Below are 17,348 nucleotides of genomic sequence, written 5' to 3' on the forward strand. Positions count from 1 at the left end.
AATAAAGTTACATATTGAAAAAGTCTTACATCAACAATAACTTCCCTTCTATTTTATTCCTTTAATTTTAAATCCATTGTTACTTGTAATACACACTATCTTTAATACTCTTTTTTATACTAGTGTACGATTTAGAGAAATGGCTGTAATAAATAAAAGGACCAATAATAAAAAATAATTCAAAATGAGATGCCGAATATACAGATTAACGTAACAACATTTTAAGAGTACAAAGTGACCCAATTTAAAAATCTCCGCAATTATAATTCAACGAATTATATAAATTCTGAATTATACAATTAGCGATACAAGATAAACAATTTACTATTTAGGGCCATCCATATACCACGTGGTATATTTTTGTCAATATTAAATTTCCGGAATTTAATTTCAATTTCAAGAATTCTTTTGATGTGCAAAAAAAACACTCTATTTTCATATTTCTATTTAAAAAATAGAAAACTAAAAAATACCTAAATATCATATTCAGCTAATTAATTATTTATTTAATTAGTAATATTATTGACAAAATTGAAAGTCAATGAAGTATTTCAGCAAAATTATTTTTTGCAAGTAGGTACGTATTATTAGTTCATTTTTATTTATATAAATATATACATATACATATATACATATTTTATTGATATAATATAATTAATATAATTATATTAATATGTATACATTATCTATTATATGGCGGGGTGAAAATTATTAAATTAGTCAAATCGTTGGAGCTGAGCGAAAAGAATTTGTGGGTTGACATCTAATTGATTGATTAAAATCGGTTAATATATTGTGTTCCCTTTTTTGATTTGAAAATTAAAATTTTTGAAGATTCCAAAAAATTTCCCAATTGCTTAGAAAATTATGGCGAATTATTTCCTGCTTTTCTGTCTAGTAGCTACCGTGACAATTGTCCCAAAAATTATTCATATTTCAGCGTTTTCTTTGAATTTTGTATACGGTTCAAATAAATTTAATTTACTTATTAGAATACTGCACAATGTAGGATACTCCTGGTGAGAGGGCTCAGTAAACTACGTGCAGATTATTTTAATATAATTTCTTCTCTAGATCTATTCTTTATTTTTATGAGTCAATTATAATCCTAATTATTACTTTCCTGAGCTTTTTGTCCATATATCTGTATCCAATAAAACTGTTAAAATGCGTATTGTACATAAACTTGTAATTGTACTTAATAAAAACTAAGAATAAAAAATACACTAAAAACAAACTTTGTTTAAGATCACAATTATATCACTTTTCATTTACTACATAATGATTTATATGATGCTCGATTTATTAACTAAATTGCAAGTAAATATTCAATTTGTGAAATCTGGTGAAAAAATCTTGTCATTTACATTCTACGTAAATAGCATTAATAATTTTATTTTTCAATATGGATGCACTATTTTTAATATTACTGGTTTCAAAAATGTATTCAAATTTAAAATTTAACTACAGTTTTATTTTAATTTAACTAGATTGCACTTTAATTTAAAACCATTTAATGCCATGAAACATCAACAATTTTTGATTGAACTTTACTTTAATTAAACTAAAATTTACTTAAATGCTGAATTTAACTCAATTGTATTTAATCTTTAAATTTAGTTTTACAAAATAGTTTTAAAAATTGCACTGCAATAAATGTTAAAGTACGAATAGAATTCTTTTTAAACTTGTTTAGGTAGTATGTCGAAAATTTCTCTTTTAAAATACAGCAGACGAGAAAATAATTTAATTTATCTAAACTTTATTTAATTTTTAAATTCATCTAAATTTTATTTAAATCTTGAATTTAGCTACAATTGAAACAAATTTTATTTAAATTTGAAATTTAACTAAATTTTATTTAATTTAAAAATTTATCTCAATTACATTTATATGTTATGTTTATTTAAAAAAGAATTTTTGAAATGTCACTACAATTCTAAAGTACGAAAAGAATTTTTTTAAATCTATTTATTTATTATCCCGAAAATGTCTCTTTTCAAACCAACCGTAAGAGAAATTAATCAATTTAAAAATAATAATAAATAGAATAATTTTAGGCTCTCTGTAATTTTAATACAATTAGGTAATTCACGTTCACAACATTTTTCGCGTACAGAGCCAGCTGACCAACTCAGCTATAGCAAATATTGCTATAGTGATGTCGAAGGCGAACGCGAGAAATAGAAAATCACGTTCGGTTTGGAATTCAACAACTTTCAGTGTGCGCCCCGGCCCCACCCCGCCCATTAATGTGGTCGAAGGACGCGGTTGCCATAGAAATTACGAAAAGTTGAAGAGGGCAGCACCTCAATATGGTCGAAAATGTAGTTAGATATATATATCGGCCGTCCCCACCCCTGACCCTAGCCGCATCTAGGTAAAATATCTTTCTATTTCCAGAAAAACCCACAGTATCGATCACAATCATGAAGACTTGTTCGAGGTTCTAACCAATAGCCATGGAGAATAGATATAAAGAAACCAAACTAGTGGAACTGAAAATGAACACTATTCTGTTGTTAGAAGTATGCATGCACGCATGTGCAAAATCACACTTACGTGTAGTTCAAAACTTCCCGCGCGTGGCGTGCTAACCGCACTTTAAAAAAATATGGCCGCCAGCGTGAACGCGAGTCAAATGTAAATAAATAATGATTGTACAATTAATAGTTTGTGAATAAAGGCAAGGATATTAAAATTGAAAATCGCTGTACAAAAGCGAAAGTTTCCAACAAGTGTGGTTTCAAGTGTAGTGTACAAGATTTTCAGAGTGGTGTAAGTTGCATGTTTATTATTTTTGTTTCGGACGCATCGAATACCTGTCGCACGCATAGTGTTGGTAAAAGTAATTTGATATTTTCATAAAGATACTACCTACCTCTTCCATGGCGAATAATTTTTTATTTCACAAACATTTCACAAAATCCTGTCTGATTATTAATTATTTATTTGTTTAAGCGACCTGTCAAAACAAAACAATGGAGGTGGTCATATTCTTTTAAGTGTGATTGGCACGCCACGCTCAAAAAGTTTTGAACTATACGTTTGTGCGATTTTACACATGGGTGTGTGCGTAGTGCGTACTTTTGGCAACAGAGATGTGACCGTTTTTGGTGAAGTCCATGCTTCACAGATTGGTCTCTTTCTATTTATTCTCCATGCCAATAGCATTGGCTTACAGTGACAAATGGGCGACTGGCAACTTTCAATCGGTTGAGAACCCTATCACGCTCAGAAGGTGCGTTCCAGGCGACCACCCGGGTGAATTGGTGGGTGAAGTAAAGAAGTGGGCGGAGTTTACTAGGGTGAAGTGGAAGGAGAATGGTAGAATTAACGGTTTCGAGTGTGCGTCGGGTGTATGTTTGGTGAAAAATAGCTGAGGTTACGTTACACAAAAGTTTAAAAAATGCAATGACAGAATAAGAAGATTTTAATTGCTGCTTCAGTAATGAGGTCATTGTTATTACAAAAGTGATGTGTTCAATAATAGTGGAAAGTGATGAAGATACTAAACTTTAGATGACGAAGATACTAAATTTTAGTCTACTACTAAACTTGCGATTCCCGTCTCTTCTACCCGCTAATTCCACTGTGCACTCACTTCCACCTACCTACTTTCAGTGGGTGAAATAGTCACCCGTCGAGTGACTCCCACTCTTCACCCGAGTGACCACTGAACGGTTCACTCGAGTGAAGCCCAACACTCACCTAACATCGTGGAACGGCTCGGAGTGCACCTTAGTGCACCCGGGTGGTCCCCTGGAACGCACCCAGAGCGGACTCTGAGGGTGGCGTCCAATGATTGCAGAATTGCGTTGCGTTTTGCGTAATGCGTCAAATCACTAGACATTTCAGCCAATTATAGTGTTTCTCTGAATAACTAAGAGAATATTATTGGCCAGCGATGTGCAGTTACGCGTAATTGAAGGTTTTTTCCGTAAAATACCTAAGTGAAGTATTTTACGTAGAAAACAGGTAAAATACCTAATAAATTACATGCCAAGATGGAGAACCTGTGTATTACCTCACTTTTTTTAATTGCTGCTACTGGCATTTGTAAGAGTGCTTGTTAGTGTCTAAAAATTGTGAAATATTGTTATTTTTATTCATTTAAATACTTGTAATGAAAATGGATTTTAATATAATTTTTTTAGGAATACTGGTAAAATGTTTAAACCGAAGAAGTGTTCGTAATTTGCTGTGATTTTGCATATTTATATATATATTTCTCATATTGTTATTTTGAAATATTGGTCAATGTAATACTTAATAAATACGTTGACCTTAATTTTCTTTTTTATACTGGTAAAAAATCAATATTTTTTAAATTTTGAATTTAAAGTTAAAAAAATATTGTATTTTGAACAGTAGACAAAAACACTTAACATCCAGTAGACCAATAGCCGAACACATTTAGCAATAAAATATACACCGGTAAACCAGCTTCATTATAATAAGTTTATGTGGCAATACGATTTTTTAAATTTATTTCAAGGAATGTTTGCAAATGGCAACAAGTTTTAGAGCTAATGTTTGTGGAGGGAAACAGAAACCGCGGAACGTAAAGTCCCATATACACGTAATTTACATCGTTTCAGAAACTAGTTGGGTAAAGTACCTAGTAATTAACGTAATAAACAACGTGAATTACCTAGGGTATTTTACGTGCCTATCTCTGTTATTGGCTGAAATGTCTAGTGAATCGACTAATGGTGTCGTCGGGGCCTAGAATTCTGAGCCGGTTATATTACATTGTGAACGGTAATGAGAATGAGAATATAGCCGAGAAATAAATTCTCTGCGAATTTATGAGAATTTAAGAATTTATTTCAATTGATAGAGAATTGCATTTTTTTGTTAAATTGGAACGATTTTTTAATGTTGAAAACACATTTTCAGTATATAACAAGCACCCGCTCCAGTATTTGAAATGAAGAATTTTTTCCAAGAAAGTATTGCTATTATTCGTTCTAGATGAATCTGAATGCATATTATAGATTATGTCGGCGCTGAACCTGCAAAAGATGTAACCGTTTTTAGTCGTTATAAACAAAATATTTTATCATAAAATATGTATTTAAAATCTTAACTTTTTAAAATTTGCACAGAAAGCGCATCACCTTGTAAGAAGGTGTTTAAAAGAAAATCATTTAGTTAAAATTTAGAAATAGAATAAATTTTTGAGCGTAAAGCTACGTTTAAAATAACATTTTACTAAATAAATACCAGGATGAAATATTCTATGCTTTATTGATATATAGCTGACTATTTAAAAAAGGATTAGAGCTTGCCCTACCGAAAGAAATCTCTGAGTTTTCTTTAGCGAAATAGCTTTGCCCATTTGAGTCTATAAACAAAATCGATTTGAAACAAAATAGTCTCGGAGATAGTTTGAGAAATTTTGGTCCTTTTCAAGATCCTTTTAATGGTCCTCTTAAGAGTGGTGCGACGGTAATATAATGTTCCTTTTGTATTCGTCACGTACCGGGCGGGCAGAGTTATTTACAGTAGTTGGTCGTGGCTAATCCGCTCTCCCTTTTTAAATTTCTCTTCAAATTATTAACACTTTTTTTTAATTGATGAATTTTCTCATTATACTTATTTATAATTATAACTTATATACTGATATACAATTTTCTAGTTGTATTTAAAAATGTTGTCTTTTTTTGGCGTATCTCATTCTATTTACGAGAAACGTTCTATTAATTCCAATTTTAAGCACTAAAAAAAAGTTAGATATCTGAAGTCATCGAAACCCATAGATTCCGAATTATTTTGTTTTAGGCTGTTAACTATGAAATTAAAAAAATCTACTTTTAAATTTTAATCCGAAAGCTTAACAAAGGACCCTTGAGTGTCGGCTACTCTACTGAGATAGCCTCTCTGCTTGTTATTTATGATCGTATTCTTATTTCAATTTCGGAAAGGATATTTTAAAGCCTTTAGACCATTTTGAACGAGTATCTTGGACCTTTAAAAATATCTACCTGAGTGCATGCGGAGAATTCTATCGGAGCCTACTGCTTCACTAGAACTTGATCACGCTTCATAGAAAGAGACATGGCCACTTGCTCGATTTTCTTTCTTTTCTATTTCCAACTCCAGTTTTAACAGCCAGCGCCAACGGTTCATAAACCATAAACTCCACGAAACAATATAAACTCATAATTTCGAGCCTAAGGATTTTTTTTAGTACACACACACACACACATATATATATTTTATATCCGGCAACAGCTGTCACTTTTGTGTCTTTTGTGCTTAAATTATTAAATAACTGAGGTTTTGAAATGTTTTAGTAAAATGTAGGATTTATTCAGACTTTTGTAAAAGGTCTTTTATATTGTGTGATTCTTAATTGCCAATTCAGAAACTCGTATTTGTAGTTTTCAAGAGGAATTGTTGACCCAATTGAGGTTAGAATTCGTGACCTTTTTTCATCTTTTTAATTAGTTACATTCTATCATACTACGCACATAATTTTATTTCTCTGTCAAAGATTCTAAGGTTTATATGAAAATTAATTTTAATGTTAATCTTCTGTATATTATTATGAATAATCGGAATTGCCTGAATTCTTCCATTTAGAATATTTAACTATTCATTTACAATATAATACAAATACAATAATGTAATACCTACTCAACTGAGTTAAAATATAAAAAGATATTTTATTGTTCATGTGATAGAATATAAGTTATCTGAAAATAACACTGCATATAAGTTTCACATACGATTTGCAATAATCTACAATAATATTAAGTATTTAAATTTGTTATATATTCTAATTGCAAAACATTCCAAATTTAGAAACCTTGCAAGTTTGGAAACGAAACTTGTTGCCGGATATACATTTTTAAAGTATATATGTATAAAACACATAATTTAAACTAGACCAATTTTGCACGTTGCAAACTTGAAATTGCGCATGTTAGAAATGTGCCCTCGTGTAGTGTCACATATATGATTGTCAAATGATATTAATTATTGAATACAAATATTGTTTTTTCTTATTTTTCATTATAGAAGCAACTTATTTTATTATCCGAAATTTAAGTTTTGGGCAGTTGAAAGTTCTCTTTAGAATATCTCCTGCCTCTAAAGATTCTACATTTTTCGACATAAGTTTTTCTATCATTTTCCATGTTTGCTTACAGGGATTTTTGCTATTAATAAAGGAAATAAATGTTACAATTGTTATGATTAAAGCATTTATGGATTTACTTTTCGTCGTTTTTCCTTTATTTTTATCGCTCTATTTGTATTATTTAGTTACTTATGATATATGTGTGGGGCTAATGGACTACGATTTGAATATTATTAAACTGGAAGTTGGAATTATGACGGGTTTCGAGCATTTCCTTGGTCCCGCTAAAGTGTTACCGCCTCTCTTGCTCCACATATCGCCACATTCCATGATCAGCAATTCTCGGTAGGACATAAACTCAGATGTTTTAATTCCAATTTCCAGTATATATTGCATTACATAATCTATAATAGTATACTTATATGCCCCAATATCAAAATTATAAGCCGTAGATTCCATAAACATTTTTTGATTGTTATTATTTTATGATTGAAGGTTTATCCGGTAGCAAAATGTCCAGCTCAGAATCCGGCGTGGGATGCGTTAGCGAGGTGACACTTGCTATTAGTAAAACGAAGAGTTCACAAGCAGGAACAGTTCGGGTTCTCGATAGTCCCGATTCAGATGGATCTGGACATTCTAATTCCTTTACAGTACAAAGCTTCAATTATCCAGAAGAAGCGAATTCGAATGGAAATTTAGAAAATTTCCAGGGATCACTTTTAGCTGAAGACTTAAGGATACCTATTGTAGGATACGAGGTTATGGAAGAAAGGGCCAGATTTACAGTTAGTAATAACACAGGCTCACAAAAAAATAAAAGTGTCATGGCCACTGAACCACATCAACATACCTATATGTTTTTGGGGTAAAGTGGTGAGTGAGCGTAGGCACAGCAAAAACCTGTCACGGCTCAAGATAGGCGAGTCGTATTATAAATTTATAGAACGTCACGCTAAGTTTTTTCTTCAAATAATGGCCAAAATCGTTATTTTTCTTTAAAATCTGACGTAATAAGGCATATCTCACACCAGATTCGGATTTAGCGAACCGAACATGACATAATGAGCAACGAATGCGTCCCTCTATTCAATTTCTTATAGAAACTTGTTAAAGTGGACAAACCGATATATACATAGAACCATATAGAGCCTTATAGAATTTATTATATTTCTAAATGGCTCTATATGGTTCTATGCATCCTTTTGCCCATCTTTATACGTTTATACTATTTTTGTTAGAAGAGCATTAGAAGGTGTAGGGAGCGGAGCACCCGACAGAAAAAAGGTTTTATAAAGAATTACAAAAAAGTAATTGAATCAATGAAATCAAAATTACGTCTTCACTGTCAGGGTTACTATAATAAATAATCACAGTTTTTTCCTTTTTCACTTATTAAGCTAGCCATTTTTTTTTCAAACTAGACGATTGAATCCGCAAATAATCTACAGTTATTTAGGCTAGGCCTACTAGGCCCACTAAGGGCAAATTTTGTCGATATTGCTTCCGATTTTCTATTGTTTCTTTTTGAGACCAAGAGATTGTAGCAGCTTCGATTGACGTGAAGAAATATATTTTTGCCTGAAAAAATAATTAGAGAAATCTATGAGGTAAAGTTTTAACATACTGCAATAATGATTTTAATGGAGATTTATTATTTTACGCTAGCGAAAGAGACACCCAATCAAGCTTTTCTTATGCACGTATACATAAATATGAGTATGGTAGTCCTTTTCAGCGGCCAAGCCACTTTATGTTTTTGTGTGCTTATGTAATTTAATAAAAAAATAATTAAAATTCAAGAAATTTAAATGATAATGAAATAAAATTTAAAATCATATTCAACGTCTAATAGTCCATTTGCCTTCTAATTTGTCTTTCCTCTTTTATTTTTGTCCAAAATAGGTGGTTGTCCAAATTTGTTTGTTTGATTCTTGGTTTTATTTTTAGGAATTCTGCATATTCAGAAAAAAATCGCTTTGTTTTTGAAACTAATGTCAGTTACATATATTTTATCTCAAACATTTTGGTTTTCTTTTTATATATAAAATGTAAATTATTTTTACTTCTGAACTTATTGCTGTATAAAAAGTCAAATTTATTTATTTAAAGCTATTTTGCAATGTTTGATTATAATTATTGAATAGAATATATTATTCAATAATATTATCTTGCGAATATGGTTTCGAAAGATGTTTAACTCTCTATGGATAAAAACGAAAAGTTGAATTGAGTTATGTTTGGTGAAGTAATAATCTCAATTACTGGGTTTTATTAGGCGTAATTTCTCCAACAATATTCTATTTTCTAATTTTTTGTCTTTGCTTGGTATCAAATAAAATTCGATTAAATATGAGTAAATACCATTACGTAACGTATCCCTCATTCTACAAGTATTTTTTTATAAAACTGCATAAAAGGCCGATACCAGTGATTTTGTTTCAATTCACATAATTTATGTATTTTGTCATGCTGAACACGAATCTGGTGGGGAAAAGTGATGGTCTCTCACTGTTTTCGAGATATCGAGATTATCACTATGGAAAATTTCAATTTTCTTTAATTTTAAAAAAACGTATTTTATGTATTTTTATAATTAACGCGAATCAAACGTTCCAAGAAACGTTGGAAAAGGTTCTGGGATGCCTACGAGTCGTAAATTTTCCCCAGACGGAATATCGCACTTTTCTCTCTTTAAGATTTTTTATGCAATTCTGTTACACAAATTGATTTTGTTAGATATTATGGTTCCAAAGATTTTTTTTTTTTAATTTACTTAACAGAAACAGTAAGCCATACATGTTTTGTTAGGTTCTTTTATTTATGTTCTTGGTTTTCTCTACTTTAAACAAGATTATCTGTGAAAAAAGTAACTTCTCTAAACTCCACTGGGATGAAAAAGAGAGCAAGTAATAAAGAAAGAGTTTTAGATAAAAATGGTCTAATCACTTTCTAAATTGCCTAAATTTTGTTATGTCATCCGGTGACAGAACAATTTTTCCATTTATATTATGGCTCGGGGTTTATTGTTTCCATTTTCATCGACTAATAAATGCAGATTATTGAATATATTAGGGTCGACTAAAAAGTATTATTAGGCTAATCAGGACATTGTGTTTATTAAAAAAAAAAGACAAAAATCTACTATACCCTACCGAAAGAAATCTCTGAGTTTTCTTTAGCGAAATAGCTTGGCCCATTTGTGTCTATAAACAAAGTCGATTTGAAACAAAATAGTCTCGGACATAGTTTGAGAGATTTGGAGTTATTTACAGTAGTTGGTCGTGGCTAATCCGCTCTCCCTTTTTAAATTTCTCTTCAAATTATTAACACTTTCTTTTAATTGATGAATTTTCTCATTATACTTATTTATAATTATAACTTATATACTGATATACAATTTTCTAGTTTAATTAAAAAATGTTGTCTTTTTTGGCGTATCTCATTCCGTTTACGAGAAACGTTCTATTAATTCCAATTTTAAGCATTAAAAAAAAGTTATATATCTGAAATCATCGAAACCCATAGATTCCGAATTATTATGTTTTAGGCTGTTTGCTATGAAATTAAAAAAAATCTACTTCTAAATTTTAATCCGAAAGTTTAACAAAGGACCCTGGAGTGTCGGCTACTCTACTGAGATAGCCTCTCTGCTTGTTATTTATGATCGTATTCTTATTTCAATTTCGGAAAGGATATTTTAAAGCCTTCAGACCAGTTAAACGAGCTTCCTGGACCTTTAAAAATATCTACCTGAGTGCCTGTGGAGAATTTCTTTGAGATTCTTTAACCTAAAGAATTTTTAGTGTATGCTCAAAGATTCTTTTCGGTAGGGTACAATCAATAATAAATGTATAATTTTCATTATTAAGCATCGAGAAGCAGATCTGATTGTTATTTTATTTTATAAAATATCTTAAATGATTTATATCCAAAGTCCAAAGTATATCAAAATATACCAAAGTATATCAATGTCCTGACTGAAAAATCCCAAACAATAGTCATGATAAGTATATAAGAATAAAGTGTAACACCCTTGGAGGCTGACCGCAAAGATGAACCTTTAACGTATGCAGATAGTTCAAACTTAAGATATAATTACCTTGTCTATCGAACATTCTAAACTCTAAGTAATAAATCTAAATTCTTTTTAGGTTTATAAGCTAAGGGTCGAGTTGAAAACTGGAGGCTGTTGGTTTGTTTTCCGACGATACACGGATTTTTTTCGTCTGCTAACGCAATTACGAAGACAAAAGGCTCCAATTTCTCATTTAACTTTACCTCGAAAGAAATGGTTGGGTGATAACTTTGCACCCAGTTTTCTAGAAGAGCGAATACGGGGCCTTCAAACATTCGTAAATGGATTATTAAACAGTTCAGAACTCCTATCAACGCCATGCGTGAGAGAGTTCTTTTGCCTTGACGAACCTCCCACGTTATCGGATACTGTCGAGGAATCTAGAGTGAGTATCATTATAATTTATCACTGATCAGGCTTAGATTCTTCTTCTATTTTGCGCCATCGCTGATCTTGAAGACTACTTGACCTACATTGATGGTTGGCCTGGAATCATTCCCAGATCGTGACCTAAGTTTAAAATCTTATCAATTTAGAAACTTTAAATCAACTGGCATTAGAATAACTCGGTGACGTAGTGGAAAGTCTATAAGGAAAGTTTAAAGGTTTTAAATGAGGTTTTTATCAATTTATAAAAGTATTGCTTTAAGCTGAAGCTATCATTTAAATAAAAACTGCCATTTCGATAAAACAGGCATGCCTCTGAAATTATTATCATCATTATCATTATCTTTTTATCTTTATCACTCTTACAAATATTACTATTTTTTGAGTTTCATATAATGTTTTGATATATATTCTGATAACAAAATGTTTTAAATTTAAATATCGATTGAATTTAAATTTATCATTATTTAAAAATAACAATTTTTTCATTTTATTGTGTGTTCTAGAAGAACAATTTCTGCTTTTTGAATACAAAACTAAAGCATTTTTGTTTTAATGCGCTTCTACGATAACAATTGTAATATTATAATTTATTCTAAATGTAGGGATAAAAAGTTAAAAAAGTACATATTTATTTTAAAGTACTAAAAGAGCTTAACAATAAATATTCAATATTCTTATTCTACAAATTTAAATGAAAATAAAATATTTGTGGGCATCTGCATTAAAAGAGCCCTTATGGGCGGTTCTAATCTAGGAGATATTTGCGTTTTTCTAAGTCAGGGTCACCATTATTATTTTTGGTGTTGAATGGAGGTTCATACCAGGACCTATACTGAATTTATTGGTACAATATTCATGTACACAAAACAACTGTAAATAGGTATGTTTCATATTGGATTTTTCGCAGTTCGTCTTTAACTTCAAATATCGGGAATTTATTCCGGTACAGATCCCTATACGTAACTCCATACCGACGTATTCTTGCGGACGTTCTCATCAAAAACTTGATGGAAATATGAAATATTCAAAAACATAAAATAAGTGTTAGGTAAATTATTTTTTTTTTTCAATTTTAGAATTTTTAAGTTTTTGAAAATAACTCATTAAGATTTGGAGGCGAATGTCCCAGAAATGGTGACATAAATTTCCTTGGTTTCTACCCGCCCCCAATTTTCTTCTCAGACCTTTCCCTACTACCACTTCTCCTCGCTCTCCTATACCTTCCCACACTTTTCTTAATGCTCCTTTACTTTCGCTCGTTCCCTTCCTAAACATAAAGTACGGTGGGTGGACGGATACTCGATATCTATTGAATTACAATCGCTTTTGATGCTAATAAAATTCTTAAATCCTTTAGATTTTGTCCTTAAATGTTATTTTCTACATATTTGCAATGCCGCTGCGAAGTACAGTGGATAAATTCACTACATACAGGTGTATTTATTTGTGCTCATTTTATGAGAATTTTGCTTCCTCTTAAAGGGAGGTTTTCCCATAATAACTGGATACTTTCAATAGTTTTCAAACTAGGTCATAAAAGTTTCAAGAATAGATCGATCAATGTGTCTCAAAGACATGAACAAATCCGCTAGATATCGGATTCTTCTATTTTGAATATCAAACAATTTTTTCTCATATAAATAAGGTACATTTTATCTTTAATCCCTAAACGAAAATAAGCTATCTCTAGATGGCCGATCTATTTTACTTTTCAAGATACAGTGGAAGTCCGATAACTTGCCGTCCGATAAGTGTACGATCCCCTTAAAACCTCATCACACGTACGGCACATACACTAATTGTGGTTCACCCACTACGTGTGCTATTTTGCTAATAATTTGCGCCCATGACTTAGCATACGCGCACGTAATATCGTGCTACTTATGGGGGCATCCGATAAGTCCATAATTCCTGGAATTTTCTGTCCCTACAGCCCCGAAGTTGGACAGTTATCGGACTTTTACTGTATGTTGAAGAGACAGAAAAATTGAAAATTTAGTTAATTACAAACCTCCCTTATGAGAAAGCAATTAAATTACTTTATTTTATTGTTTAGTTTATTTTTTAAATAAGGTTATGACTTGTCTTCTACTTGTTCTCCGTTCTTCCCCTATCTCTCTCCATTACTTCCATATTTCCCCTCCTCTCACGTTCCCTCCTCACTTTTTCCTCTGCTCATTTCTGTACTTCTACTCTCCAGCAAAAAGTACGAAGGATGGACGGACACCCGATTAAAACTATAAGAATTTGTGCCCGGGGCTACAAAACCGTACAAATATATAAGAAAGAAAGTTCAGTCAAAAATCTTATGAGAAGTTGTATGCTCCAGAAGCTACAGTCATGTTTTCTTAAAGAAACCATTGCGGACGCAACCGGAACATGTACGTCATTCACTACTGCTTCTTCTGTCCTAGAAGGTAAGCAAGAACGGAAATGTACGCAAGAGACTTCGTACAACACTGTTCATTGGAGTCCATTACGCGACAACCACCGGTCAACCATATCTTAAAGTAACACATGTTTGTAATCATTTGTGGTGCTGACAACCCTGTCCTGAATCGCAATGACGAATACTTCCGTTTATGAAATTAGAAAGTCCCTTTTCAGCCAAATATTAGATGCCTCAATCCCTTTTATATTGATCTAACGTTTTGGGGTGCTCGCCGTGGATAGCTTTTTGGCCCCATTGTTTTTCTAATTATTCTATTGTTTCTTCCCCAATATCCAAGGCTTCCTTTGAGGGCACATTTAAGAGCGTAAATCAAGGTCAAGAATTACAGTGGTGCGATCGGTATTTCGGCATTTCTACGCGAATTGTTCTATTTATTTGTTCAAGGTCGATGTTCGACCATTTGGTGAGCAGAAAGGAGTATGTAACGGCAGGGATGGCATAGATATTGAATGCTCTATTCTGATTTGCTGAGTTAACCCTTAAAATGTCCTAGGGGTCGTGGGCAACCCCAATTCTTTTTCGTATGATTATACCAAAGCCCCCTTTGAACATTTGAATTCTGTGGGGCCCTCCAGCATTAGTTGAACATTTCTTTTTCCAATCTATACCATTGGCAAGTAGCTGTGTAGATTATTTGAGCTTCGGCATTCGTTGGAAGCAGTCACCGTCTCGCTGGGGGTCATCCACGACCCCACATGTCGCTTAGTGATTTTTTCAGAAGAATTTTTTCATTTCTATTTTTGAAAAATATTGTGTGTCCTAGTGAAAGGGAGTTGTAGTATTGAAAAAATTGTCAGATTTTATTTCAAGCGCTTGTTCCTAATATATCTCGAGGAAAGAAAGAAGAGCTGCATGTGTAGTGGAAAAGAAGATAACAAGGCCCAAGAGGCTTGTTATTCGTGCAACCGTCCAGTGTGTCCAAAGCATCGGGTATTCATGTGCAGAAATTGGTTCAGTAGAAAATAGCGCTTTCATTATTCATTATTTTTTCATTTGTGATCATTTTGCAACGATTATTCTTCAAAAATAAAAAAATTACATAAGAAAATAATGAAATAATCATTAAAAATCGTTCCTTCCACTTTTCATGAAATGGCCCACGTTAGAGTCCCAAATTAATACCACTTTTCGGAGCTGCAACATTACAGTTTTTTTTTTTATTTTGAAGAGCTATATTTCGAGAGTTACCGGTTGAATTTTCAGGCAAACATATTGAACATTGACTGAGTCATGATTTTTTTCGTGAAAAAAGTAATTTTTCACTTTTTTGTAAGAATTTCTTTTTTATAACGCGCACCAAAATTTTTGTCATCAATATAACCTTGATTCAACACTGAAGGGATAGTTGGAGAGAATCTAGTAATTTTGTTGAATTGAAATAACATACACAATCTTTGCATCATGCAATTTTTCGGCTGGGATCGCCCACGACCCCACATGGCGCTTCGTGAAATTATTAGATACGTTGGGCGCTTTAAGGGTTAAGTTAACTCAACAGAATCAATCTGAGTCTTGCAGTTAAGGCAGTCATTAGGCTCTTCTTAACCATCGTATGTTGCATACCCTTAGATTCGAGAATACATAGTATTTATATGACTCGCCCTCAGCTATTGTCTCGATGTCAATCTCGAAATCGTTCTCTAGCTCTGCGGTCGCTAATTCTCCTCTGTTTAAACGCACTGTTCTCAATTTATCTAGTCAGAACTTCATGTCGATATCATTGAAAAACTGCTTTGTGACATCGATCACTTCCTGAAGTTCCTGATTCGAACTAGCGTATAGCATCAGGCCATTCATGTACGGAAAATGGGTAACTTGATGACCATCCTCATTATTATGTATTTGGAACCCACGAGACATGCTATTTAGTGTTTTGCTCAATGCGTTTAACGCTAAACAGAATCACAGTGCGCTAAAAGAGTCTCCTTGTAAGATGCCCGTCCTGATGCGTATTAATCTAGTTATCCTTGGCTGTCCATGATTAAAATACTTGATTCTTGTACCCCAAAACATCATCGCACGACTTAGAATGCCGATGATGCGTGGGCAATGTAGGTCATATTCCCCGCAAGTTTTCAAAACATCTTTTTGGTTTTTCTGTTAGGATTTCATTCTCGTCGCAGTGAGAATATACCTTATCTACAATTATGGCTGTAAGGCATTTATAAATTACTAGAAGACAGGCTATTGGTCTAAATTCAAATGATTTTGAGCATCTGGTTTTTTAGACAGAATATACGTGGTACTTTTGAGCATAAAGCCTGGCATCAGATTTGGGTGTTCAATGTTATACTCGAGCACCTTAGCAACGCATGATGCACACTCGTCAGGTACTTGTATCAGACGTTGTGCAATATGTCCAGACGCGGAGCTTTGCAGTTACTTGCCCTTTTCAAAACCATGGAAACACCTGAAGCTGTGATGTTAGTCAGCTCCATATCAGGATTATTGCTTGCTCTTGCTATCTCTAGTTCGAATCACACAGTATCCAAATTGCTTCTGTTAGTTTTATCCCAAAACACACGCCTTTTCCTCTACCAATGCAGTATAACAGTAGGAACATCAAGTCTCGATCGCTGGGAGTCTATAATCTCATCCAATTTTTGCTGGTGTGAATTTCTCAATGTACTGAGGGTGGTTGATTTTATTAAAATGGTGTGTCAGCTTTCTGGTACTATTTTCTATCTTATATTGAGTCAATCGAACCAATTTGCACCTTACTTTGCTAGAATTCATTCATCCAACCTGATCTTCATGGTGGATCTCGATTCCTTCCTTTGGCAAAGATTGCGATTGTGGGTAAGATCTCTTAAGATCCCTTTGTGTGAATTTCTTTATATGAGCATACTATGCAGCTAACTTTGTCCTAAAGTTGTGAGATTATGTGAGAAGTTGTAGGCTCCAGTAACTGCGATCATGATTCATAAACCAACTAATCCCGACACAAACGGAACGTGTACGTCGTTCACTCCTGCTCGTTCTATCCTAGAAGGTAAGCAAGAACGGGAAATTAATGCAAGAGATAGCTCTCCTCTGCGTATAATGCCTTAGATTTTACCATGAAGGAGGTTATTAACATATTCTTTTAGTAGAAGCGAATGTTCTGCTTCCTTCATACGACGTTTGAGCACCAAAGGTGTTAGGGATGCTAGGCCATGTGTAGTGTCACTGGAATCAAATGGAAGACGAAGTTCCTCTGCGATACGGTGTAGAAATACCGCAGCATTGAGGACTTCATGTTTACGAGGGTGGATTGATAAGTTTCCGGCCTGACCAAGAGATGGCGCCACTAGGCCTACCTTGAGGTGGCGTTCTATAGTACCATCCTTAGATAGCTT

At 32.9% G+C, this 17,348-nt stretch overlaps 1 protein-coding gene across 2 annotated transcripts in view; it reads left to right on the plus strand.

Annotated features, from left to right (window-relative positions):
* Positions 1-6,233: 6,233 nt before the first annotated feature.
* LOC117176293 (sorting nexin-16) overlaps positions 6,234-17,348 on the plus strand; it is a 22,943-nt gene continuing 11,828 nt past the window's right edge. The window contains exons 1-4 of one of the 2 annotated variants that reach the window (XM_033366488.1): positions 6,234-6,419; positions 7,276-7,435; positions 7,586-7,878; positions 11,245-11,553. In XM_033366488.1, coding sequence (XP_033222379.1) covers positions 7,603-7,878; positions 11,245-11,553 — 585 coding nt within the window. In that variant the 5' untranslated portion in view covers positions 6,234-6,419; positions 7,276-7,435; positions 7,586-7,602. The remainder of the gene's footprint in view (positions 6,420-7,275; positions 7,436-7,585; positions 7,879-11,244; positions 11,554-17,348) is intronic. The other variant, XM_033366487.1, reaches the window with a different exon arrangement.

Source organism: Belonocnema kinseyi, chromosome 7 (genome assembly GCF_010883055.1).
Source record: "Belonocnema kinseyi isolate 2016_QV_RU_SX_M_011 chromosome 7, B_treatae_v1, whole genome shotgun sequence".
NCBI classification, from domain to species: Eukaryota; Metazoa; Arthropoda; class Insecta; order Hymenoptera; family Cynipidae; genus Belonocnema; species Belonocnema kinseyi.